Here is a 26,243-nt window from a genome sequence, read left to right on the forward strand (position 1 = left end):
TAAAGGTGAAATATATTGACTCAAATTTATGACTGTCATGAAGTACAATGTGTCACAAGAAAACAATCTCAGAATGGCTTGGATAAATAAAAGTGTTCCAAAGCTATGTCAGATTTGTAAATTTTGACCTGAACACTGGGACCTCAATGACCCTTGGTCATAAAAGGGTTAAACTGCCTACACCAAGACAGAACAGGCATACCAACAAAATTATCAGATGCAAAATTAAAATACAGATACTGTATGTAAACAGCAAATGAAAATAAGAATATGTGCTTTTGGTACTGCGTCAACCCCTTCAGAACCTCCGCCACACATGTATAGTGGGAGTCTGGCATTTCTAAGTGGGTGCCATAGCCACTTGGTTTCTGCGGTTTTGAACAGCATAGAGATGTTTTTTTATTAGCTGTACATGTACAGGGACATTTCCATCAGAACAAGGTATTTGTTTTAAATCAATATTCATTAAAAAAAACAACAAAAAAAAGAATTTTACACTGAAAATTAACAATCTGTAGCAGCCAGCACAGAGAGATAAAACTCTCAAACTGATGGCTAATCAATTGTTTAGGTTACTGCTGCTGTAAGGGAAAGATCTTATCTGTTATTTAAAGATTAGATTGTAGAATTAAGTCAACAGTATGGCAGCTCTATTTTAATAGTTTTAATAATATAATCTTTTAATAGGCCTATATAAAGATGTCCAAAGAAGATCATTGCACTTATCAGTTTAATGTGAATCACTTATTCTTCTTTCCTATCTGGCCGCCTCAGCCAGATAATCGCTAACAAGCATTCATACAAACGCTCGTTAGCAAATATCTGGCAGTGTGAAGGTGCTGCCGATTACCCAATGAACAAGTGAAACGCTCGTTCATCGGGTAGTAGGATCATTTGTGCGGTCACCAAAATCATTGTTTGCCAGTTGCATAGTGTGTTTAGACACCACAATATGCTAGCGGAAAACGATGATTCTGTATGGGAACGAGTGATGTAAATGCAGCTGTCTCCTTTACTGATGAGCACACGATTGTCGGGAAGGAGCGCTTCCTTCCCGACAATCATCTGCTGAATCTATCTGTAGGACATAAAGGCCTCATGCACACAACCGTTTTTCGGGTCCGCATCCAAGCCTCAGTTTTTGAGACTCGGGTGCGGGCCCATTCACTTCAATGGGGCAACAAAAGATGCGGACAGCACTCCATCTACCCATTTTTTGTAAAAAATATACATTAAATATTCGCCTAGTGGGGGAATTTACTGAAGGCCATATTTTACATTTTACATTGCCCCACTGGAGGGTGTGCTTAATTTATGACAAGGAGCAGGCCTTGTTGTAAATCAGGCACATCCTCTGGCAGTCCGTGTGCCTAAACTTAAATCTAGTTCAGCCCATAACTCTGGTAGATTTCAGTCATCATTTAAAACAGAAATCAGATGTGATGATAAAATAGTCAGGAACCAATTGCCCAGCCCACACTTCATCCTGCAATGATCCATTTTCAGAAAGTGGCAAGGGTGGTGTAGAAACACCTCTTGCACCCAGCAAAGTTCCTCAAAGGAGCACAGTGATTGTCTCCTAGACTGCAATGGTAAATCATTGCAGTCTATAGTATAAATAATCAGTAGTGATGATCGAGCATGCTCGGCCGAACACCAGTTCGGCTCGAGCATCTTGATGCTCTGCACATGGCAGTATTCGGCCGAATACCGCATGTGCTCGAGCGCAATGCTCCACAATGCTCCGCCCCGCACGTTTCTTGGCTGCTGTGCAGCCAATAAACGTGCATGTAAGTACTGACATTCACTGTAATGCCGTAGCCATGTTAGCTGCTGGCATTCCAGTGATTGGCTGGCCAGAAAGCGTCATTGGGTGCTATATAGCACCCGATGATGCATGTTCGGCTCATTCTTAGTCAGGGAGAGCTGTGCTGAGGAAGGGACAGACAGTGTAGGCAGTGATTTAAGAATATTTTTACCACCAAAACTTTTCACAGACCCAAAAGTCCTTTTAAGGACTATTGTGTGTGGCAGCAGCAATCTATATTTTTGGCGCAACCTGCGCTAAATTGCTAAAACTTTACAGACCCAAAAGTCCTTGTAAGGATTATTGTATGTGGTAGCAATATCTATTTTTAGCGCATCCTGCGCTAAATTAGTGTGCAATAGTAAGGTCGCTGCAGACAGCGAAATTAGCTAAGCCACATCTCCAGTGTAAAATGTGTGCATCCGAAAAATATCTGACATACAGTCTCCTTTTTCAATAGACGGTGTCCGCTTCTGACAGTGACATAACCAGCGTCACATCTGCAGTGTAACGTGTGCGCTGAAAAGATTTATCTGTGACATCCAGTGTCCTTTTTCTATAGACGGTGTCTGCTGCGGACAATGAGAGTAGCTGCGCAACTTTTCCAATGTAAAGTTTGCGCATCCAAAAAATATCTGACATCCAGTGTACTTTTTCTGTAGACGGTGTCTGCTGCGGACAGTGACATTAGCTGCGCCACATCTCCTGTGTAAAGTGTGCGCATCCCAAAAATATCTGTGACATACAGTGTACTTTGTCAATAGACGGTGTCCGCTTCTGACAGTGACATTACCAAGGCCACATCCGCAGTGTAACGTGTGCGCTTAAAAAATGTATCTGTGACATACAGTGTACTTTTTTGCGTAGATGCTGCAGACAGTGACATTACCGGTGGTACCTCTCCTGTATAACGTTTCCTCATCCCAAATACCTGTGACATTCCCTGTAATTTTTCATTAGCCGCTGGTGACAGCATTGACATTACCTGCAGGATATCTCCTGTGTGACGTTTCCACATCCCAAATATCTTTCTAAATTAGTTTGTGCATACACTAACAAATCCTACTCTACTGTACGTGTGACAGACTTTCAATCATATATAACATTTAATATGAAGAAGACGAGCAGTAAGGGATGTGGCAGTGGCCGTGATGCTGATGGTGCACGCAGAGGCCGTGGCCCTGGGTGCGGTGAAACTGTGCCTGCTGCCAGAGCACAAGAAAACCAATTATCCACTATACCTAGCTTCATGTCCCAGTTTGCAGGTGGCGCAGGACACGACTCTTGAAAGCAGCCCAGTGCGACCAGATGGTCGATTGGATTGCAGCAGATAATGCTTCCAGTCGGTTAAGCACCACCCCTTCCACCAAGTCCAGTCTCAGTAGCCAAGAGTCTGCTCAACTCAATCCTCACCCTGATCCTCCTTCCTCCCACCATGGAGAGTCTGGGCAAACAAGTGATCGCACACTCGGATATTCCGAGAAGCTCTTTTCAGCGCCATTCCTTGATTTGGACCTCTCGCCAAGCACGCTTGAAGAGGGACAGATCTTGTGCCCTGATTCCCAAACTCTTGAGCATCCACAATCACAAAAAGATGACGGTGGGGAATGGTAATTACTGTTTAATGAGTTGGATGATGATGAGACGCAGTTGCCAATAACTCAACGGCAATTACTGTCTCAAGATGTTGATGAAGAGGATGAGACACAGTTGTCAATCACTGTGGTAGTGGTTAGGTCAACGAGTCAGGAGGATGAGCAAAGTGAGGAAGTGGAAGAGGAGGTGGTGGACGATGAAGTGACTGACCCAACCTGGGAAGGTGTAAAGCTGAGCGAGGACAGCAGTACAGAGTGGGAGGGATCTGCTGCACCGCAACAGGCTGCAAGAGGCAGTGGGGTGGCAAAAGCGAAAAGGTGGGCCACACAACACAGGCCAGCAACTGTTCCATGGAGCAACTTTTTTTAGGAAAGTGTGAACGCCAAAATAATAATAGTTTACAACCTGTGTCGTACCAAAATAAGCTGGGGCGTGAACACTAGCAACTTCACCACCACCAGCATGATCCGTCACATGGCATCAAAGCACTGTAATAGGTGGGCCGAACGCCTGGGTCCACAATCTGTGTCTGCGGGTCACACCAATGCCTCCTCTTTCCCTGTGTTACGTGCTGGCCAATGCCCTGTCCAAGACGCAGGCCCAGATGCCTCCCGCCCTGCACCTGGACCTTCGCAAGCACCATCAGTGACCACATCCACTTCCGTGTCCCAGCGCAGCGTCCAATTGTCCTTACCCCAGGCATTTGAATGCAAGCATAAATACCCAGCCACCCACCCACAGGCCATAGCACTAAATGCGCAGCTTTCCAAATTACTGGAAGGCCTTCTGCAGCCTAATGTTGGCGGCCGTCCCGCGTTACGCAGTCCCCAGCCACCATTATTAAAGGTGTGACGTGCCCGCCTTACACCAACATGTGTCCCATAACCTCACACTTGCCCTGACCAACGCAATTACTGGGAAGGTCCACTTAACCACGGACACATGGACAAGTGCATTTGGCCAGGGACGCTACATTTCCCTGACTGCACACTGGGTGAATGTTGTGGAGGCTGGGAGTGAGTCATACCCTGGGATGGCACAGGTGCTGCCAAAGTCAAGGATTGCGGGCCATAATTGCATCAGGGTTTCAGCCACCAACTACATTAGTGGCTCCAACCCCCACTTCTCCTCCTCCGCCTCTTCCTTCACTTCCACCTTCGAATTATCCACGTGCAGCACCAATCAGTCATCAATCGGTAGCTAAAAGCAGTGTAGCACTGCAGTGGGAAAGCGGCAACAGGCCGTGCTGAAACTGATATGCTTAGGGGACAAACAGCACACCGCCGCAGAGCTGTGGCAGGGGATAAGCAACCAGACTGAGCTGTGGCCAGGGGCGTAGCTAAAGGCTCATGGGCCCTTGTGCCAGAGTTCAGCTTGGGCCCCCCTTCTCTCAAACCTTTGTGCTGAATGAGGCAAAAATTGAAACTGCACCCCTCCTCCATACCAAATTCTTAACCTAACCCCTTCTGTCCAGCCAGAGGTGTAACTTGCATACACTTTCTATAATACCAGTGTCTTCTTACGTGGCACAAGGGTCTTTGGGCCCCTCAGGCTCCTGGGCCCGGTAGCGACTGCTACCTCTGCACCCCCTATAGCTACGCCCCTGGCTGTGGCTCTCGCCACTCAACCTAGAACCAGGCTGATAATGGCCACAACTTGGTGGCGGCTTTGGAGCTCGGCAAGCTCACACACATCCCATACCTAGCCCATGTATTAAACTTAGTGGTTCAGCGGTTTCTCAAAACCTACCAAAATATGCCTGAGCTACTGAAGGTGCGCCACGTGTGTGCACATTTCCACAAGTCATCAACAGGTTCAGCCGGTCTGTCAACGCTGCAGCAGCGCTTGAAATTGCCAGCTCACTGGCTGTTGTGTGATGTGAGCACCCGCTGGAACTCCACGTTCCACATGTTGGCCAGGCTTTGTGAGCAGTAAAGGGCAGTAGTGGAATACCAGCTGCAACATGGTTGTCACCTTTCCAGTCAGCTTTCGCTATTCACAAGCGAGCATTGGGCATGGATGTCTGACCTCTGGGAGGTTTTAAGAAACTTTGAGGAATCAACACAGATGGTGAGCGGCGATAACGCTATTATCAGCGTAACCATCCCGTTCGATCGGCCCCAGGTTATCTAGAGTCACCAAAGCGGCAGCAGGCCCTCGCCAATAATGTTTTAGATGATCAGCAGGGCCTTGCTCTAAATCATAATTTTTCAAGGCTGTGTATGATGCCCTCCTTTATGTGTAACAAAGGGTGTATTGGAGTGTCGGTTCCTTGTTATTTTTGGCAGCCCTTTCACTTAGTGCATAGGCTTTGACTGTAGGAGTCCCACTACATGAACAATTGTACCACAATGTCAGTGAGGCCCTCCTTTATGTGACATACAGGTTGTATCGGAGCGTCTCTTCCTTGTAATTTTTGGCAGCACTTGCACTTTATATACAAGTAAATATACGGGAAAGAATGTTTCCTAACAATTTTTCCTCAAAAATCAATTTGGTCTTTGGATTTGTGCATATTATTGTCAGTCTGTAAAAGTGGCCGACAACATCGTTCCCAGCAGCTACCTGGGAGTCCAAGATACATCTAAACATCCTCCCCATGCCATTCCTGAACCATTTTGGTGGTATTTCCATCAATTTCTGACCTTTTCCTATGAACCAGGCACCCCCCCACCCCCCGCAGGGGGTGCCTGGTTTAATGCTCGGGTTCTCCCATTGACTTCCATTATACTTGGTGCTCGATCAACATTAGTAATCAGATGATCACATGTAAAAATCTCCTAGGAGGACTAAAAATAAATGTAAAAAAAAAATTAAAAATATAGATCATAGGTGTCACCCCATCTAAAAATGCATGAACTGTTAAAAAAAATATAAAAGTATTTATCCTGTACGGCAAATGATGTAATGGGAAAAAAATTAAAATGGCCGATATGCAGTTTTTTTGGCCTCTTTACCCTCCTAAAAAGTGAACAAAAATTCATATACAACCCAAAATGTATTAATGAAAAATAAAGATCAGCCTGAAAAAATGTACTCTGTAGATCTCTGTAGATGTAACTATAAAAAAGTTAAAGGGGTCAGAATATGGGGATGCAGAAAGAAATGTATTTTTTTCAAGGTAGGAAAACCAAGAAAAGGGAACACCAAAAATGAAACCCATAACACAATGCATTTTTTTCCAATTCCGCCCAATTTAGATTTTTTCCAGCTTCCCACGTTATCATATATAATTTTAAATAGTGCAATTAGAAAGTACATCTTATCCCACAAGAGACAAGCCCTGATATGGCTATGTGAACAGGAAAAAAAAAAAAAAGTTATGGCTCCTGGTAGACAGAGTAAAAAACTAAAATGAAGAAACAGAAAATGGTTGCGTCAGGAAGTGGCTAGAAATCTGAGAAATACGTGCATGATATCCTGTATGTCACTGTGAATAATTAACATAAGTCACCATTTCCTTTTGTTTCAGTCTAATAATGGGATTTGTCAGTAAGCTGTTTGTACAGAAGCTTCTCAGCGTTGAGCCAAGTGGAACATTCTTGTTGAGGTTCAGTGACTCAGAAATAGGGGGCATCACAATTGCATATGTTATTCGCGGTGAAGATGGTAAATAACAAAGTTTCTATAATGACTTATATGGTAATGTGGTAAAGTAACAAAAATCTGTAGAAGACAATGATATACTGATAAAGTGGGGGTGGCTTGAACTGCAAGGACACAAGTTTAGAAAATTATATTATCATGTTCCTCTTTTGCCACAGCTGATTCAAGTTCAAGGGGGGCCTGGATGCCTTCATAGAAAGTAAAAATATGACAGATTTTGGGTACTTATTATTACTTATGCTTGATTAGGGACACTGATCCAGGGATTTATTGTGATTGCTATATTTGGAGGTGGGAAGGATTTTTTTTCTATTAAAAGTGTTTTCTGAGTGTTTTATACTGATGACCTATTCTCAGAATAGGTCATTACTATCTGATCGGTTGTAGTCCAACACCCAGGACCCCTGTCAACCAGCTATCCATTGGATAGCAGTTGTGCTTGGTATCACAACTCAGTCCCTTGCACTTGAATGGGACTCAGCTGCATCTAGGCCACTTGAACAATAAACATGGCATCATGGGCCTAGGGTAAGCTGCAGCACTCAATGGAGCACCACATCCTCTTCAAAGAGCTGATCAAAGAAGGTCTCAGGTGTTAGATCACCAATGATGAGATATTGATGACCTTTCATGAGGATAGGTCATCGGTAAAAAAAACACTTGGAAAACCACTCTCAAATGGGTCCTCTGGATCAACATGGTAGAATTATAGGTTGGATTAGTGTTTTTTTTTTTCAATCTTACCAACTATAAGTATGTAACTATGCAATACATGATTGGCTCGAGTCCACCAGAATGACTATGCATTTTTGCTCTTCGACCCTTCAGGAAAAAAGAGGAGAACAACAATTCAAAGATAGAAGGGCAATTATTGTTGTGGGATAGTATTTTCAGCATATTAAATAAACCAATGCAAGAGACACTAATGTATATGAATTAATAAAGGTGTCTCGATTTCCCACTGTCAGCCATGGCACCGAGGTCTCAGTTCCTTCATTTTCTGCTTGTGTTCGACATAGGGCAGCATCACCTGTGTCAGCACAGGGGCTTCTAAGGGGGCATGTTCACAGGAAATGCTGTAGACTGACGAGAACTAAACGGCAACCCCGACCCGACATCTTCCCGCATACCTGAATAAAAAGGGAAAGACAACATGTTTGTTGGAGTGAGGGTCAGTCAGAGCTTTATTATTTTAATTGCTCTTACAAAATTCACCAAAAGTTTATTAAAACTCCAAAACTGCTTTCAGGAGGCTAAGAAGCGCTATGCCAACCACTGTCCCCATAGTGGGCAAGTCCGCCTTCTCCTCCGCTATTATTATTCAATCTTATACCGACCTCCACAGAGGAGCCCGTGTACCTCCACACGGTGCTCTGACAGAAACAAGGCCTGTTCTACCCCGTCCTGAACGCCAGAGAGGAAAATATCAAGACCGATTTTGTTTAAATGTACCCCATCAGGCCGCATCAAGCGCTAGGTATTCCCTTTGAGTTGCCGATGACGTACCACCACTCCCCCACGGGAACGAACAAAGCGAGAGATTGGACGACCATACTGATGTGCACAGTCTCCGGCAGGACTTGCGGCCAGCGAAGACCACGAATACCACAAATGGCCTCCATGTGACGAAAACCCGGGCTCCAGCCACCCGGTCTAAACTCAGCTCTCTGCCCAGCCCATAGGATATAGGAATGCCCCAGAAAACAAACCGTATGGTGAGGGTAACCTAAAATAAAAATCAGAATAACAGGGCAATAAGGGCAAACTGGGCCCTCAATACGATACAATGAGACCCAGGACCCAAACATCAGTTTTAGATCGGCGGATGCAAATGCGTACGGATGCTTTGGAAAGCGCAATGTCAGCTGGCCCGAGGCCGCCGGGCCGAAACCAGGACTGGGGGAGGATTTTGCTGATTCTGAGGGCACCGAAAAAGGCGAGGCAAAAGTGTCATGGAACCATGAACCAGACGTACAACAAGAGATAAGTGGAAATAAGAAGGCTTTATTGAAAATCAAGCCGTGAGGCAAAAGTCCAAACGGATGGCTAAACCGAAGCAGGGTCTTGCGAAGCCAGAGGTCAGGAACCAGAAGGGTAGTCAGACGAAGCCTGGATCAGGAACCAGCAGGGTAGTCAGACGAAGCCTGGATCAGGAACCAGCAGGGTAGTCAGACGAAGCCTGGATCAGGAACCAGCAGGGTAGTCAGACGAAGCCTGGATCAGGAACCAGCAGGGTAGTCAGACGAAGCCAGGATCAGGAACCAGAAGCAGCAGCAGTCTTAGAAGCATGTGAACACAGGAGGACCAAGCAAGGAACTGAAGCCACAGACCTCCTATATATATGAGCTAGGCATCCAGCTCCTCCCAGTGGGAAGGAGAAGCCGCAGGGTGGGAGGCTACAAGAAACCCAGAAACCAAGATGGCCGCCAACACATGTCAAACGAAGGAGAACAGCAAGAAGGTAAGACCATGACAGTACCTCCCCCTCAAGGGCCCCTCCTCCGCGGAGTAAAGAACGGTTTCTGAGGGAAGCGTGCGTGGAAGGCTCGGAGCAAGGCAGGAGCATGGACATCTGCGGAGGGAACCCAGGAACGCTCCTCTGGACCATAACCACGCCAATGGACCAAAAACTGCACCCGACCGCGGACCAGGCGTGAGTCCAGGATATTGCTCACCTCATACTCCTCACGATTGCCCACTTGGACCGGACGAGGCCGAGGAACCGAGGAAGTGAAACAATTACACACCAGTGGCTTCAACAGGGAGACATGAAACACGTTGGAGATCCGCATGCCAGGAGGAAGCGCAAGGGCATAGGCTACCGGGTTTACCCTGCGAAGCACTCGGAAGGGACCAACAAAGCGAGGCGCCAGCTTGGGAGTGGGCACTCGAAGGTTGAGGTTGCGGGTGGACAACCATACGCGGTCTCCGACCTGGTAGGAAGGAGCGGGCGCTCGTCTGCGATCAGCCTGGAGTCTCTGGCGCTGCGCAGAGACCTCAAGGGACCTCTGGATCTGTACCCACGAAGCACGTAGGACGGAAAGGTGATCCTCCACAGCCGGAATATCCTGGGGAGAGAATACCTCCGGTAACACGGCAGGTTGGAACCCATAATTGGCCATGAAGGGAGACGTCCCAGAGGAAGAGTTCACCGCCGTGTTCCTGGCAAACTCAGCCCAAGGCAGGAGGTCAACCCAATTGTCTTGGTGATCGGAGACATAGCAACGAAGGAATTGCTCCAAGGCCTGATTGGATCGTTCTGCGGCCCCATTGAACTGAGGGTGGTAGGCCGAGGAGAAAGAGAGATGAATCCCCAACTGGGAGCAAAAGGCGCGCCAGAACCTGGACACAAACTGACTCCCCCGATCCGACACAATCTCCTTGGGCAAACCGTGCAACCGGAAGACCTCCCTGGCAAAAATCGAGGCCAACTCTTGTGCAGAGGGTAACTTCTTGAGAGGAACACAGTGGCACATTTTGGAAAACCGATCCACAATCATGAGAATGACCGTATGGCTTCGGGATGCAGGGAGGTCCACAATGAAATCCATCCCCAGGTGTGACCATGGACGCTCCCCGGTGGCTATGGGTTGCAAAAGGCCCAACGGAAGGTGCCGAGGGGACTTACTCTGGGCACAAACGGAGCATGCCGCTACATATGCGGCGATGTCGGAACGTAGAGAAGGCCACCAGAACAGACGTGAAACAGCCCAGGACAGCTGATTCTTTCCAGGATGCCCCGCGGCCTTGGAGTTATGGTAGGTTCGCAACAACCGAGTGCACAACTCCTCCGGCACAAAACATCTGCCGTTGGGTCTCCCAGAGGGAGCACCAGATTGAGCCGCCAAAATCTGCTCACCCAGGGGAGAGGTCAGGCTGGTGCGAATAGCGGCCAGGATCTGATTCGGAGGTATGACCGAAGTCGGAATCGACTCCTCCCCGGACAGCTCGGAGTACTGCCGTGATAAGGCATCCGCTCTGATGTTCTTGGAACCGGGTAGGTAGGAGACCACGTAATTAAAACGTGACAAGAACAGAGCCCATCTGGCCTGACGTGGTGTCAATCTCTTGGCCTCAGAGAGGTAGGTCAGATTCTTGTGGTCCGTCAGGATGAGAACCGGAACCACCGAGCCCTCGAGCAAGTGCCTCCATTCTTTAAGGGCCTGCACGATGGCCAATAACTCCCTGTCACCAATCTGATAGTTGCACTCCGCGGAAGACAGTTTCCGGGAGTAAAACCCACAAGGAAGCAGAGGACCCTCTGGTGTTCTACGCTGAGACAGAAGGGCGCCTACTCCCGTCTCAGACGCGTCCACCTCGAGGACAAAAGGCAACCCAGGGTTGGGATGCGACAGAATCGGAGCCGACACAAAGGCGGACTTTAGAGCCTCAAAAGCTCGGATGGCCTCGAGCGGCCAGACCTGGGGATTACTGCCCTTCCTGGTCAGATCCGTGAGAGGCTTGGCTAGCATGGAAAAGTCCCTGATGAACTTCCGATAATAATTGGCAAAGCCCAAAAAGCGCTGCAGGGCACGAAGACCACTGGGCTGGGGCCACTGTAAGACAGCCGAAACCTTCTCAGGATCCATGGAGAACCCCTCAGCGGAAATGATGTAACCTAAGAAGGTTACCTGGGATCGGTGAAATTCGCATTTCTCAAGCTTACCGAACAGCTTGTTCTCTCGTAACCGTTGCAACACTCGTCTGACATCCAGAATGTGGGCCTCCATGGATTCAGAATATACCAAGATGTCATCCAAATAGACCACCACACACTGCTGCAACAGGTCACGGAAAACATCGTTGATGAATTCCTGGAAGACTGCGGGCGCATTGCACAACCCAAAGGGCATAACCAAGGATTCATAATGACCGGTCCTGGTGTTAAACGCGGTCTTCCACTCATCGCCCGCCTTGATCCTTACCAGGTTATATGCCGCCCTCAGGTCGAGTTTGGTAAAGACCGTGGCCCCTTTGAGGCGATCGAACAGCTCGGAAATCAAGGGTATCGGGTAAGCGTTCTTGATCGTTATGCGATTGAGACCCCTGTAATCGATGCAAGGCCTCAACTCACCGCCCTTCTTTTTCACAAAGAAAAATCCAGCCCCTGCCGGGGACGAGGATTTGCGAATGTGTCCGCGTGAAAGCGCCTCCCTCACGTACTCCTCCATGGCCTCATTCTCCGCTACCGACAGTGGATAGACTTTGCCACGAGGAGGAACGGCACCAGATTGTAACTCTATGGCACAATCGTATGGGCGGTGCGGAGGTAGGGCAACCGCACGCACCTTATCGAATACATCCCGGTACTCCTCGTATTCAGGAGGCAACAGAGAGTCCGAGGAAGTACACAGCAACTTGACAGGCCCATGGATGCAACTAGCCCCACACTGCGGTGACCACGAGAGGATCTCGGCCGATCTCCAATCGAAAGTCGGATTATGCTTCTGGAGCCAGGGGTACCCCAAGACCACCGAGTAGTGTGGAGACGAAATAACCTGGAGACAGACCGACTCTCTGTGAACGGCACCAATGGCCATCCCCACTGGAAGGGTCTCCTGAGTCACGTGTGGCGGCAGAAGGGGTCTGCCGTCTATCGCCTCAAGAGCCAGTGGGGAACCTCGAGGCTGCAGAGGAATGGAATTGGCGGCAGCGAACACACTATCAATGAACAAACCACCAGCACCAGAGTCCACCAACGCCTGGGTCGTCACCGAGCCCCCGACCCAGGAGAGGACAACAGTAATCAGTGGTTTGTCAACACGGGAAACCGGGGACGAGGAGACTCCACCCAAGATCTGCCCCCGACAGGATCTCAGGTGCGAGCGTTTCCCAGACGGTTCGGGCATGCCAACCGAAAATGCCCACCGAGACCACAGTACATGCATCGGCCCTCGCGTCTCCGGAGTACCCTCTCCCCCTCGGACAGGCGAGCAAACCCCAGCTGCATGGGTTCACCCCCAGACAAGTCATCCCCAGGAGGCGTGGGAGGAGAGGGAGGCACGGGTGGGACAGCAAACGTAGGCGCCCATCTGTTAGAAGACCTCCGCAGGCTCTCCTTAAAGGAAGGTCTCTCCCTGAGTCTGGTGTCAATCAAAATCAGGAAAGAAATAAGAGACTCGAGCTCCACTGGTAGGTCCTTAGCTGCAACCTCATCCTTCAAGGCATCCGAGAGACCATGAGAGAAAGCAGCGACCAGAACCTCATTATTCCAGCCCACCTCTGCTGCCAGGGTACGAAACTCAATGGCGTATTCAGCTACAGATCGTGAACCCTGTCTGATGGACATAAGGAGCTTCGCAGCAGAGGCAGCACGAGCCGGCACATCGAATACCTTCCGAAGAGAAGCAACAAAACCGGAAAACTCGGCAACCACCGGATTGTTGTTCTCCCATAAAGGGCTGGCCCAGACCAAGGCCTTGTCCGAGAGCAGCGAGATCAAGAAGCCCACCTTTGATCTCTCAGTAGGAAAGGCATGTGGCAGCAACTCGAAATAAATGCTCACCTGGTTAAGGAAACCTTGGCACTGAGTTGGCTCTCCCCCAAAGCGCTGTGGAAGGGGGGCAGAACCGGTCATACCCCGAAACACCGCAGACGCAGCAACAGGTGTCGGGGTAGACTCTGGCGCAACAACCGGAGCGGCAGTAGGAGCGGGCCCAGGAGCGACAACCGACCCATCGGCAACGGAAGCTAAATGAGCCGTGCGTTCAAGCAGGGTTTGCAACGCCACAGCGAACCGACCCAACAGGTGATCCTGCTGATCAAGTCTGGCAACCAGCGTAGGTAGCGAGGATGGCCCTGTACCGTCAGAATTCATGGCTTGGTCCTAATGTCATGGAACCATGAACCAGACGTACAACAAGAGATAAGTGGAAATAAGAAGGCTTTATTGAAAATCAAGCCGTGAGGCAAAAGTCCAAACGGATGGCTAAACCGAAGCAGGGTCTTGCGAAGCCAGAGGTCAGGAACCAGAAGGGTAGTCAGATGAAGCCTGGATCAGGAACCAGCAGGGTAGTCAGACGAAGCCTGGATCAGGAACCAGCAGGGTAGTCAGACGAAGCCTGGATCAGGAACCAGCAGGGTAGTCAGACGAAGCCTGGATCAGGAACCAGCAGGGTAGTCAGACGAAGCCAGGATCAGGAACCAGAAGCAGCAGCAGTCTTAGAAGCATGTGAACACAGGAGGACCAAGCAAGGAACTGAAGCCACAGACCTCCTATATATATGAGCTAGGCATCCAGCTCCTCCCAGTGGGAAGGAGAAGCCGCAGGGTGGGAGGCTACAAGAAACCCAGAAACCAAGATGGCCGCCAGCACATGTCAAACGAAGGAGAACAGCAAGAAGGTAAGACCATGACAAAAAGGCAGCTTGGAAAAGTAAAACTTCCGTAGGTGATGAACAGACCTGGTGTAGGGCCTGAACCATTTGAGTAAGAAGCTGGTATGAAATGGGGCACCTACACTCCCGCCGGACATGTTCTTTTCGCCATCTAATAAGAGCTTGATGAACTATAAAAATATTGGATTACACTTAACGGTAATCGGTTTACCTATATAAAATTTGTATAGTATCTCTATGCAAATTGTATATAGGGTTGGGAATTAACCGGGTGCTGTCATAGGTTCAAAGAAAACCGATTACCGGTAAGTGTAATCCAATATTTCTTTATCACCTATGACAGCACCCCTGGAGAATAGACAAGAATTTGTCTAGGGTGGGACCACAGCCTGAAGTACCTTACGACCAAAGGTAAGACTTCATTAGAAGGTAACTGTAGTCTATAGTGCCTAAAAAACTTATGTGGAGAGCTCCATGTAGCTGCCTTACAAATCTGCTCTATAGAGGCAGAAGCTCTCTCTGCCCAAGACGTGGAGACTGATCTCGTAGAGTGATCCCCAAACCCCAAGGGTGGATCAATCCCCTTAGAAGAGTAGGCCAAGGAAATGGCCTGTCTAATCCACCTAGCAATAGTGTGATAAGAGGCTGCAGATCCCTTCTTTGGTCCCTGGAACAAAATCAGCAGACGTGAAGAGGATCTCCAAGGCTGAGTGACCTGCAGATATTGCAAAATACATCTCTTAACGTCTAGACAGTGGTACTCTGATTCCTTTTTATTTTTAGGGGAAGCACAGAAGTAAGTTAACACTATATCCTGAGAATGGTAAAACATGAAGAGACTTTTGGTAAAAAAGAAGGATCATGAGAAATCACTACCCGATCTTCCAGGATCACCAAATAGGGAGGGTCAATAGAAAGAGCAGAAATCTCACTAGCTCTTCTAGTCGAAGTAATGGCCAGAAGGAAAACGAGTTTTAGGGAGATCAACTTTGGGGAGATTTCATCAATAGGCTCAAAAGGGTCTGAAGTGAGAGGAGAGGACCAAATTTAAATCCCAGGAGGGGGGATTCTATTTTTACAGACCGGGGACAATTTAGACACTGCTGTTATAAACCTTCTAATCCAAGGATGTTCCGCTAACTTAAACTCAAATAAGGCACTTAATGCTGAAATCTGAATTTTTTAATTGCTGGGCCTAAGTTTTTTGTTCCATCCTTCCTGTAGGAAATCTAATACTAGCGGGATATCAGGAGCTTCTAGCACATACATTTCTTGGAGAATCTGAAAAAGGTCCTCCAAACTCTAAGTTAGATCTTAGAAGTGACCTCCTTCCGACTGGCCAAGAGAGTGCTAACTACATCCTCGGAGAGACCTTTTCTTTAAAATCTCCCCCTCAATAACCAGGCAGTCAGGTGCAGATACTTCACCTCTGGGTGAAAAACTGGACCCTGGGACAAAAGCTCCTGAGATTCTGGAAGCACCCATGGTGTTGCTATTGACATCTTGCGGAGCCAGGAAAACCACACCCTTCTCGGCCAAAAAGGAGCTATAACTATTACCGTGGCCTCCTCCTCTCTGATTTTCTTGAGGACTCTTGGTAGCATTTTTAGTGGGGGAAAGGCATATAGAAGGCCCCGCCTCCAAGATTGAGCCAGTGCATCCACAGCTCTCGGATGCTCCACCGGAGAAAGGGAAAAGAAGACTTCTACCTTCCTGTTTGTCCTGGTGGCAAAGAGATCTATCTCTGGAGTACCCCATAATACTGCCACCTAATTGAAAAACCCCTGATCTAAGGACCACTCCCCCTTGGAATAGCTGATGACGACTGAGGAAGTCAGCTTTCACATTGTCCGAACCCCTTAGATGTACTGCAGAAAGAGATAATAGAGAAGCTTCTGCTAGGCTGAAAATCTGATGGGAGAGAGACAATAGGCCCCGATCCCTTGTACCTCCCTGCCGGTTGATATAGGCCACTGCTGTTGTGTTGTCCGAATAGACACTTACAATGCTGCCTCTGATGGTCGGGAGACTCCGTACTAAGGCTATCCTGATTGCATCCAATTCACTGAAATTGTTCTGCCGTCCCAAATACCCCACATGGGCTCCCAACCGGATAGGCTTGCCTCCGTGGTTAAGGGGATAACTGCCTCCCTGTTCCAAGGAACTCCTCTTTCTAGATTTTTTAGATCCATCCACCACCCCAAGGAATCTAAGGTCTGGGAGGATATAGATATCTGAGTCCAGAGAGGGTAGACTTCTGTCTCAATCTTGCAGGATCTGAAGCTGAAGAAGCCTTGAATAGTTCTGGGCCCATTCCAGCCCTGTCATGAGACCCAGTACCGACATGGACTCTCTTATAGTGACTGACGGAGACGAGAGAAGAAGCTGAACTCTTGATCTGATTAGTAAAGCTTTTTGCAGAGGTAGCAGGCACTTATGGGAACTGGAGTCCAAAATCATTACTAGGAAACTGCATGTCTGGCCTGGGCATAAGCTTGATTTTTCTAGGTTTATCTCCCATCCCAACTTCTCTAGAAATTCTCTCAACCGGGCAATCTGACCCTGAAGAATCTGACTTGACCAGGCCACCTGAAGAAAATCTTCTAGGTAAGGTATAATGATCCCTAAAGTGGGCCATCATTTCCGAAACGATCTTTGTGAAAACCCTCAGAGCTTGAGCGAGGCCGAAGTGTAATGCTCGGAATTGAAGATGTAGAATCCCCCTTTCTAACCGAACTGCTACCCTCAGGAACCTCTGGTGGCTAGTCTGAATGGGGACATGATAGTTCGCATCCGTCAGGTCTACTGTGGCCATAAAGCAAAATGGGAAGAGATTGTTCACTGCTGACTTGATGAGCTCCATACGAAATCTCTTGTACTGCAGAAATTGGTTTAAACACTTTAAGTTTATTATAGTCCGAAATGAGCCATTTGGTTTTTTGACCAGAAAAAGAGTTGAATAAAACTCCTCTGTCAATTCCTGCTTAGGGACTCTTACCAGCACCTTTTTTTCTATCAGGGAAAAAACTTCTGCGATGATGGCAGATTGTTTTGCGGGATCTGAACGGTAACCTGTAATTACAAATCTCCCTACTGGAAAACGCTGAAATTTAAATTTTAGGCCCTCCCCTATCACACAATGCATCCAATCTTCTGCCACTGATCTGCAAAAAGGACAGATGACCTCCTAGAGTCCTGGACTGAATGCTGTGGCCTCTGATCGCCCAACCCCATAGTCTCCCAAACCGCCTTTACTAGGGAATTAGTATTTTCCATATGAAAAAGCGGTCTCCCTGCAGCCTTGTCTTTAGAAGACTCGTCTGTTGACCCCCATTCTCCTTCTTCTTCCAGATCAGAAAGTATATCACTATCATTGGAGGGGGAGTCTTTTGCAGCAGCTGTGGAAGTACTGGGGCGGTGCTTTCTCAGACCGCTAACCAACTCCCTGACCTCTTCACGTATCATCTGTTTTATGCTGCCCATAAAAGATGGAGCTTCCTCTTCCATTAATTTGCTTATACAACCCTGACATGCGGGTTTTGCCCAGCTAGAAGGAAGTTTCTTCTTACACACACCACATCCCTTCTTTACTCTGGAAGTCTTCCTAGAAGACTCCTTTGAAACCTAGGCAACAGAAAATGACCCCATAAGCATTAAGATAAATAATATATGCTGGGGTATAACCCCTCTTACCCCTCCGTGGTACTGATGTATCATTGGTGGCCTCAGTGGGATCAGCGCACTGAGCCTGCTCCATGTTTCATACAGCCAACAGCCTGAATGGAGAAACTGCCACGCTTCTTCACCCAGCATGGCAGTGAGCCAGCTGGGCTTTTTTCCTTGGCGCGCGCTAGTCAGCATCCCTCCCTTTCCAGACCGCAGTGTTAGCCCAGGAAGGCCAAGACCCTCCCAGGAACTGGGAAGGAGGACGGAAGGGCTCCCGCGGCGCGGCTCTTTCCTTGATATCATCCAGTGGATCCGATTCCCTCCTGCCCCTTAGGACAGGAAACAGAACTGGAGATAGAGGGGATGATCCCTCCTTTAAAAGGTGGTTCTGGTTCCTGTTTCCTGTCCTGAGGAGGTGGAGGCGGTCTCTCCAGGGGTGCTGTCATAGGTGATAAAGAAATTCTGGTGACGTCCGGCCAACCCCGAATCGGAAGTAAAAACTAAGACCCGCTAGCCGATGCTGCGCAACAATGGTGGAAACCCCCGCAGCACGCAAACCTAGCAGGTAATCAGTAGTGACCCAGAGGCAGGTGTCAATAGAGGTGTGTACTAGAAGCGAGGAAGCCAACACCAGCCATTCAGCCCATGCCTTACCATATCCAAACCAGGTCCCAGGCACCACTGATGGGAGGGCCTCTCTGGTGCAGCGTCCTTTACAAGCTCCTGGAATTCCTGCCAACAAAAACAGTGAGAGCATCAGCGATGATATTGGCCACGCCAGGGACATGGGAAGCCCAAAACCAAAATGTTCAATTCCAGACATCAAAGGACAAGGAGACGTAATAAAGACAAGATGGAGTGGAGGAAGAGGTTAATTTATTAATGCAGTAAACGACCACCATATTATTGGTTCAAAAGCAGATGCGCCTGTTTTGCAGCCAGGGACCCCACAATTCAATGGCGATGATGTGGGGAAAAATTCTAACAATGTAATGTTGGCGCAAAGTCCAGCCGTCCGCCATTAATGAGGCAGCACACCATTTGTTACCTAAAATAGCACCAAAACCGGTGGAACCTGTGGCGTCGGTGGAAAGGGAGAGGTCTGGGCTAGAGGTTTCAGGCAGCTGCCAGCAGGTGTGATCGTTGTAAGAGTTAAGAAAATCACACCAAACGTAGAGGTCACGCTTCAAACGCAGGGTCAAATGAACGTGGGTTTCGAGACTCCACGTGTGGCTAGGGATAAGCGCCTAGAGAAAACCCTGCCCTTGGGTATGACTCTGCACGCAAAGACCCAGGAGGGACTGAGCTGCCTGTGGGTGACCGATTTTACTGAGCAAAAACCTTCAATAAGGGCAAGGAGTTTGGACAACTTATCCTGGTTAAGTCGAAAAAACATTAAAGAAGAGTCAATCTCAATACCTAGGATGGTAATGGAGGTAGACGGGCCAAAGGTCTTATCTGCGGAAAGGGGTACCCCGAAACGGGTCATGAAAAAACAAAATGAGTTTAAAAGAAACTGGCACTGGGAAGACTCGCCTGGAGAAATGAAAAGAATATCGTCAAGGTAATGAATAATGGAACGAGAACCTGTCTCATAACGGATGACCCATTCCAGGAAGAAACTGTATAACTCAAAAATGACAGGAAGGGAGCAACCCATAGGAAGACAGGTGTCATAGTAAAAATGCCCATACACCATGCAACCCAGAAGATAGTAACAATCCGGGTGCACCAGAAGCAGCCAGAAGGCGGCTTCTATGGCAGATTTAGCCATCAAAGCCCCTCTGCCCTCATCCCTGACTAAGGAAACCGCGCCCTGTCAAAGGAAACGTAAGAAACAGAGGCGTCGTCTTTTGAAATGCCGTCGTTAACTGAGGCTCCCATTGGGAAGGACATATGGTGAATAAAGCAAAACTTCCCTGTTTTCTGCTTGAGGACAAGGCCCAAAGAGGAAACCCGGATGTTAGAAAGGGCGGAGATGTAAAGGGACCAAATATTATCCCCAACTGCACCTCTTAGAATTTTTTTCCTGCAAAACATCAGGATTCCGCTTCGCTGAGTAAAACCAAACAGTACCTCAGAAAATTACAATTAATTAGTTATGGGGGCCTAGTAGATTATGGTGTAGACTCCCGCCTCTGACGTGATGGAGACCTGCCAGAGCTGACGCTACAGGAACTAATGTCAGAAGAGAAAGGCGACCGCCACTATGAGACCCTGGAGCGGACAAATCTGCGATCCCGCCGTGACAATCTAGAACGATGGTGGAAACAACTGTGCCTGTGAAATTCCAACCTGCGCCCACTGCAGCGATCGGAGCAACAAGTGGGGGAGGGGGAGCACCTCCCCGGATCATCTAAAGGCCCTGCTTGCACCATAGCAATGGACATGGCAAGTGGAAAGTAGACCTGCAGGCATGTGCAGGGTGTCATTGGTGGCATGTGGAGGGGTTGTAGTGGGGGGTGAAGGAGGGGTTAAAATTAACTCATTGGTGGCCAGTGCAGCATCCCCAGCAGTGTGCATGGCAGCAGCAGTGGGGGCAGCAAGCTCCTCTTCTTGGACTGAGATAACAGAGATAGGGAGGAGGAGAAGAGACTAGGGCTTAAGCGACAGGGTGGGCGGGTTCGCCATGCGGTCCGCCAGCCACCACACACAGTAGATGCTGGTGGAGCAGGAGAGGGCTCCTGCAAACCAGCCATCAGCTGGGACAGGAACCCCGGTCCTTCAGCTTGTATCCTGGTAGTAATGGCTGCCAGGACAGCACTTTTGTCTGCCATACCTACAGGGAAAGCTTCCTGGTGAAGGTGCCGGTGAAAGAGGCGGAGGGGGGGGGGGGGGGGTGAGTCCTCATATTTATTTCTTCTAGGGGAGGGGCAATCCAAATAAGCACAGCAATGAACTGGATACATAAAAAACTCCCCTGCGGGCTGAACCATTAAACAAAACCCTTGCTGGAAGACATTAAAGTTAACCCCTACCTCACCACAGAGTCTCTGTAGTCTTAGACGCCTGCGCAAAGCGCTGGGGTGTCACTCAGATCTGCCGACACCTAAGACCTTGGATGACAATGGGAAATTGAGACACCATTATTAATTCAGATACTCGTAAGTGCTATGTGTTCTAGTTTAGGCAGATTTAGAGATTGTTTTTTGCTAGCTGGACATCCCCTTTCATATTATGCCAGTGCATCCTCATCATATACTGTAACTACTGTGAGAGTTAAAATGATTTTTCTTATTTTTTCAGGTTCTGGGCAGATCCAAAATATTCAGCCATTTGGTGCCAAAGATCTTCAGATCCTGTCTTTGGGTGACCGGGTAAAAGATCTGAAACAGTTGACATATCTATACAAAAAAGGAAGAAAAGATGAAGTCTTTGAGAAATACTATAAAAGTAAGTGGGAATTATTTGAACTGAAGAAGGCATTATTTAGAAGAAAATTATATAATGTATATATAACCATTTTTTTTCGCGAATATCGCAACTTTGAGAATTTGCAAATATATAGAATATAGTGCTATATATTCGCTATATCGAATATTCGTCATTTTTTAACATCTGAAAACATGATTCCTCACTGCTTCTTGCTTGTGGGCCAATGAGTCATTGGCCCACAAGCAACTTAAGCAGGAAGGAATCATTTTTTCATATGGAAAAAAAAATTACAATTATTCAAAAAAACTAGTATATAGCAATATAGCGAATATATTCGTTATTTAGAATATTCGCCTTTTTTTCCCCCAATCTGTACAGTTGTTCTCATACTCCTCCCCGACAAGCTTCCTCGTCACCATGGGAACGCCTGTGGGTTAGAATATGCTATCGGATCTAAGTTTTCCCTGCTGATAGTGAAAACTCAGATCCGATGGTATATTCTAACCCACAGGCGTTCCCATGGTGATGGGAACGCTTATTGGGGAGGAGTATGCTAACAACTGTACAGATTGGGAAAAAAAAAGGCGAATACGCTAAACAACGAATATATTCGCTATATATTCAGTTTTTAGAATATTTGTTTCTAAAACAAGAATATATAGCAATATAGCGAATATTCGCTAAATACAAATATAGAACAATTTAGCTAATATAGTGCTATAATCTTTTTTTTTATAGTCTAATTTTTTTTTCTCTTCTGAACTTGAGATTTGGAAAATATTTACACTATAAAAAAAAAATTATAGCACTATATTAGCTTAGCTAAATTGCTCTGTTTGTTTGTATTTTCTCGAATATTCGCTATATTGCTATATATTCTTGTTTTAGAATATGACGAATATTCTTAAAATGAATATATAGCACTATATTTACTGCTATATATTCTTTTTTGATCAACTTCGCATTACGCGATTTTTACATTTTAGATTAATCGCAATCACAAAAATAATCTATAATACGAATATTTACGAATCTGAAACAAATATTCTAGTGAAATATCGCAAATTCGAATATGGGACCTGCCGCTCATCACTAAAAGTGAGTACACCCCTAACATTTTATGGGACAACACTGAATGACACTTTGATACAATGTAAAGTAGTCAGTGTACAGCTTGTATAACAGTGTAAATTTGGTGTGCCCTCAGAATAACTCAACACCAGTGGCATGGGTGGAAGGGTGGAAGGCGGTCCACCTCGGGTGACGGCTCTCAGAGGTGTGCCAGAAGCAATGAGCGCTTCCATCAATATAGCTGAAAGCGCTCATTGCTGGAGCGCCGGGAGCTGCAGTCCTGTCACTGACCGCTCATCTCCCAGCGCTCCTCCCCTCCTTCAGGCTGGGGGCGCACAGAATGGTGAAGCAGGGAGACTTCTCCCTGCTCCACCATTCAACCTGCAGGCACTGATCGCGTTGCCAGTATGTGTGGGAGGAGCCTGCAGCCTGGGAATCTGCATAAGCTCCTCCCACACCATGCTGCATAGCGATCTGTGCCTGCAGGGGAGAGAGGACTGTGAGCTTCAGGAACAGGAAACATATTTTTACAGTAGAAATGAATTTCTAAAGTTATTATCCAAAGTCATAGGACTCATAGGAGCCAATACACTCTAATACTGTACGGAAAGCTCGCTCCGTACAGTATTCTAACAAAGTTTTATGCAAATCGACTTCGGTGTTTCATCCAAAGTAGATTCACTCATCCCTGGTCTCAGGTGTGAATGGGGAGCATGTGTGTTAACTTTGGTGATATCACTCTCACACTCTCTCTCATACTGGTGGAAGTTGAACAAAAAACTCTCTGAGGATCTGAAAAAAAAAATGTTGCTCTACATAAAGATGGCTGAGGCTATAAGAAGATTGCCAACACACTGAAACTGAGCTGCGGTTGCCAAGACCATACAGCGGTTTAACAAGACAGGCTCCACTCAGAACAGGCGTCGCCATGGTTGACCAAAGAAGTTTAGTGCATGTGCTCAGTGTCATATCCAAATAGACGTATGAGTGCTGCCAGCATTGCTGCAGAGGTTAAAGGGGTGGGGTGGGTCAGCCTGCCAGTGCTCAGACCATATGCCGCACACTGCATCAAAGTGGTCTGCTTGGCTCTCATCACAGAAGGAAGCCTCTTCTTAAGATGATGCACAATAAAGCCTGCAAACAGTTTGCTGAAGACAAGCAGACTAAGGACATGGATTACTGGCACCATGTCCTGTGGTCTGATGAGGCCACGACAACTTTATTTGGTTCAAATGGTGTCAAGTGTGTGTGGCGACATCCAAGTGAGGAGTACAAAGACAAGTGTGCCTTGCCTACAGTCAAGCATGGTGTTGGGTTTGTCATGGTTTGGGGCTGCATGAGTGCTTCCAGCTGTGGGGATCTACAGTCCATTGAGGGAACCATGAATTCCAACATGTACTTTGACATACTGAAGCAGAGCATGATCCCCTCTCTTCGGAAACTGGGCTGCAGGGCAGTATTCTAACATGATAACAACCCCAAACACACCTCCAAGATGATGACTGCTAAAGTAACTGAGTATAAAGGTGCTGAACTGGCCAAGCATGTCTCCAGACCTAAAGCCTATTGAGCATCTGTGGGGCATCATCAAACGGAGGTTGGAGGAGGAGTGCAAGGTCTCTAACATCTACCAGCTCCGTGATGTCGTCATGGAGGAGTGGAAAAGGATTCCAGTGGCAACCTGTGAAGCTCTGGTGAACTCCATGCCCATGAGAGTTAAGGCAGTGCTGGAAAGTAATGGTGGCCACACAAAATTTTTACACTTTGGGCACAATTTGGCCATTTTCACTTGGTGGTGTATTCACTTTGGTTGCCAGTGGTTTAGACATTAATGGCTGTGTGTTATTCTGAGGGCACACCAAATTTGCAGTGTTATACAAGCTGTACACTGACTACTTTACATTGTATCAAAGTGTCATATCTTCAGTGTTGTCCCATAAAAATATTGTCACGGATGTACCGAGACATACGGAGTGAGTGACAGGAGATCTTTGAGACTGGCAACACGTGGTTTGGTTTGACATGTTTACCTTGTGAATCAATATGCGTCTGTGTTGTTTCTGGTACTGGCCACACCCTTAACCTCCAGGGGTTGCTATTATGGTAATTTAACCTTCCCTATTTATAGTTGTCTCTCCCACAATGCTGTGCAGTTTATAGCTTCAGTTGGACCTGTGGATAGCTGGTGTTTGGATCTCGGCTGAGTTCCTAGTGCTGCCATAGGTTCTTGGAAGTTAATTGTTACATTTCCCTTTGTATTTTGCCTTTCTGTGTGTTGCATTTCTTTGTTGTTTTGTATTAGGCCTTAGGGAGACTCCCGTTCATCCTTCCTTTTGGAGGAACAGGATGTCTCATTCCTGTCATTAGTACCAGAGTCCTTTAGGGTTAGATAGGACTTTAGGTATTCCTGTGTATGAACTCACCACCTGGGGTCTGTTCATACTGGTAGTCAGCCAGGGCTTTGTTTAGGGTTTTCACTAGGAGGTATCCATCTTCCTTCCCTAGTTTTCGGGCCTTATTTCCATTTCCCTCCTATGTTCGGTGTGGGGGTTTCCCTCCCAGACTAGAGCGTGACTAATATATAATAATATATATAATTATAAAAATGTGAATAAATCAAGGCAACTGGACATACTGTAGATTTCTTGAAAACATTTCACTCGTTCTTCCAACGAGCTTTCTCAATTCTGAGTGACTGTACAAGAATTCTCTGGGAATAAATATGTAACGGAATCAACATCTGGTAATTATACCCATGGGAGTCAGAGGTCATTATACCCAGCATGGGAGTCAGAGGTCATTATACCCAGCATGGGGTCAAAGGTATTGATTCCATTATCCTAATTGGAGTCAGTAGGTGATAATGACCTCCCAGAAAAAGGTGTCAAGACAGCATTGTATGTGGCAGACAATAGATGTCTAACCCCCCCGCCTCTAGAGCATTGTATGTGGCAGACAATAGATGTCTAACCCCCTTTCGCCTCTAGAGGCAGGGGGTTAGACATCTATTGTCTGCCACATACAATGCTGTCTTGACACCTTTTTCTGGGTATGATGACCTCTGACCCCATGCTGGGTATAATTACCAGATGTTGATTCCGTTACATATTTATTCCCAGAGAATTCTTGTACAGTCACTCAGAATTGAGAAAGCTCGTTGGAAGAACGAGTGAAACGTTTTCAAGAAATCTACAGTAAATCCAGTTGCCTTGATTTATTCTTTACAGATATTCACTTTTGTGAGTTACACTATATATACTAATATATATATATATATATATATATATATATATATATTAGAAAAGGACCTGTAGGCATTTAAAAAAAAATGTTAACTGAATACTTTAGATAAATCCTGACAATTCTCTGAGTATTCTATTATTTTTTTTCATTGCGCTCCCCCCCCCCCTCCCCCCATGCTTGAGATATGGCCCGGATATTTCCTCCTCCCTGTATGCCAATAGCTTAAGGTTTTGCCAAGGGGACAGCAAGCACATATCTTCTCCAGAGGTGGGGTCATCTTCACCTCTCTGACACTGTCATCGTGGACAGTGTCAGAGGGTCTTGTCAAGCAAGATATCTAGAGAGATCATGCTGGACAAAATGCTTTGAAAAAGGATAGAACAGTTGGCTCACTTGGGTTTGACCACGCCTGGTGCTCAGGCTCAAAAGAAACACCCCTAGTTCTGATTATAAATTGGCAAAAGATGGAGCCGGCACTCAAAACACTTGTGTTCACATGGAAAAAAGTGTTTATTAATATTATAATTAAATACACATATGTC

At 47.0% G+C, this 26,243-nt stretch overlaps 1 protein-coding gene across 3 annotated transcripts in view; it reads left to right on the forward strand.

Moving 5' to 3' along the window:
• Positions 1-26,243, forward strand: part of STAT6 (signal transducer and activator of transcription 6) — a 281,497-nt gene that overhangs the window by 216,260 nt on the left and 38,994 nt on the right. For all 3 annotated transcript variants that reach the window (XM_044284694.1, XM_044284696.1, XM_044284695.1), the window contains exons 15-16: positions 6,876-7,012; positions 21,259-21,405. In XM_044284694.1, the coding sequence (XP_044140629.1) occupies positions 6,876-7,012; positions 21,259-21,405 (284 nt within the window). The remainder of the gene's footprint in view (positions 1-6,875; positions 7,013-21,258; positions 21,406-26,243) is intronic.

This window comes from Bufo gargarizans, chromosome 3 (assembly GCF_014858855.1).
Source record: "Bufo gargarizans isolate SCDJY-AF-19 chromosome 3, ASM1485885v1, whole genome shotgun sequence".
Lineage (NCBI taxonomy): Eukaryota > Metazoa > Chordata > Amphibia > Anura > Bufonidae > Bufo > Bufo gargarizans.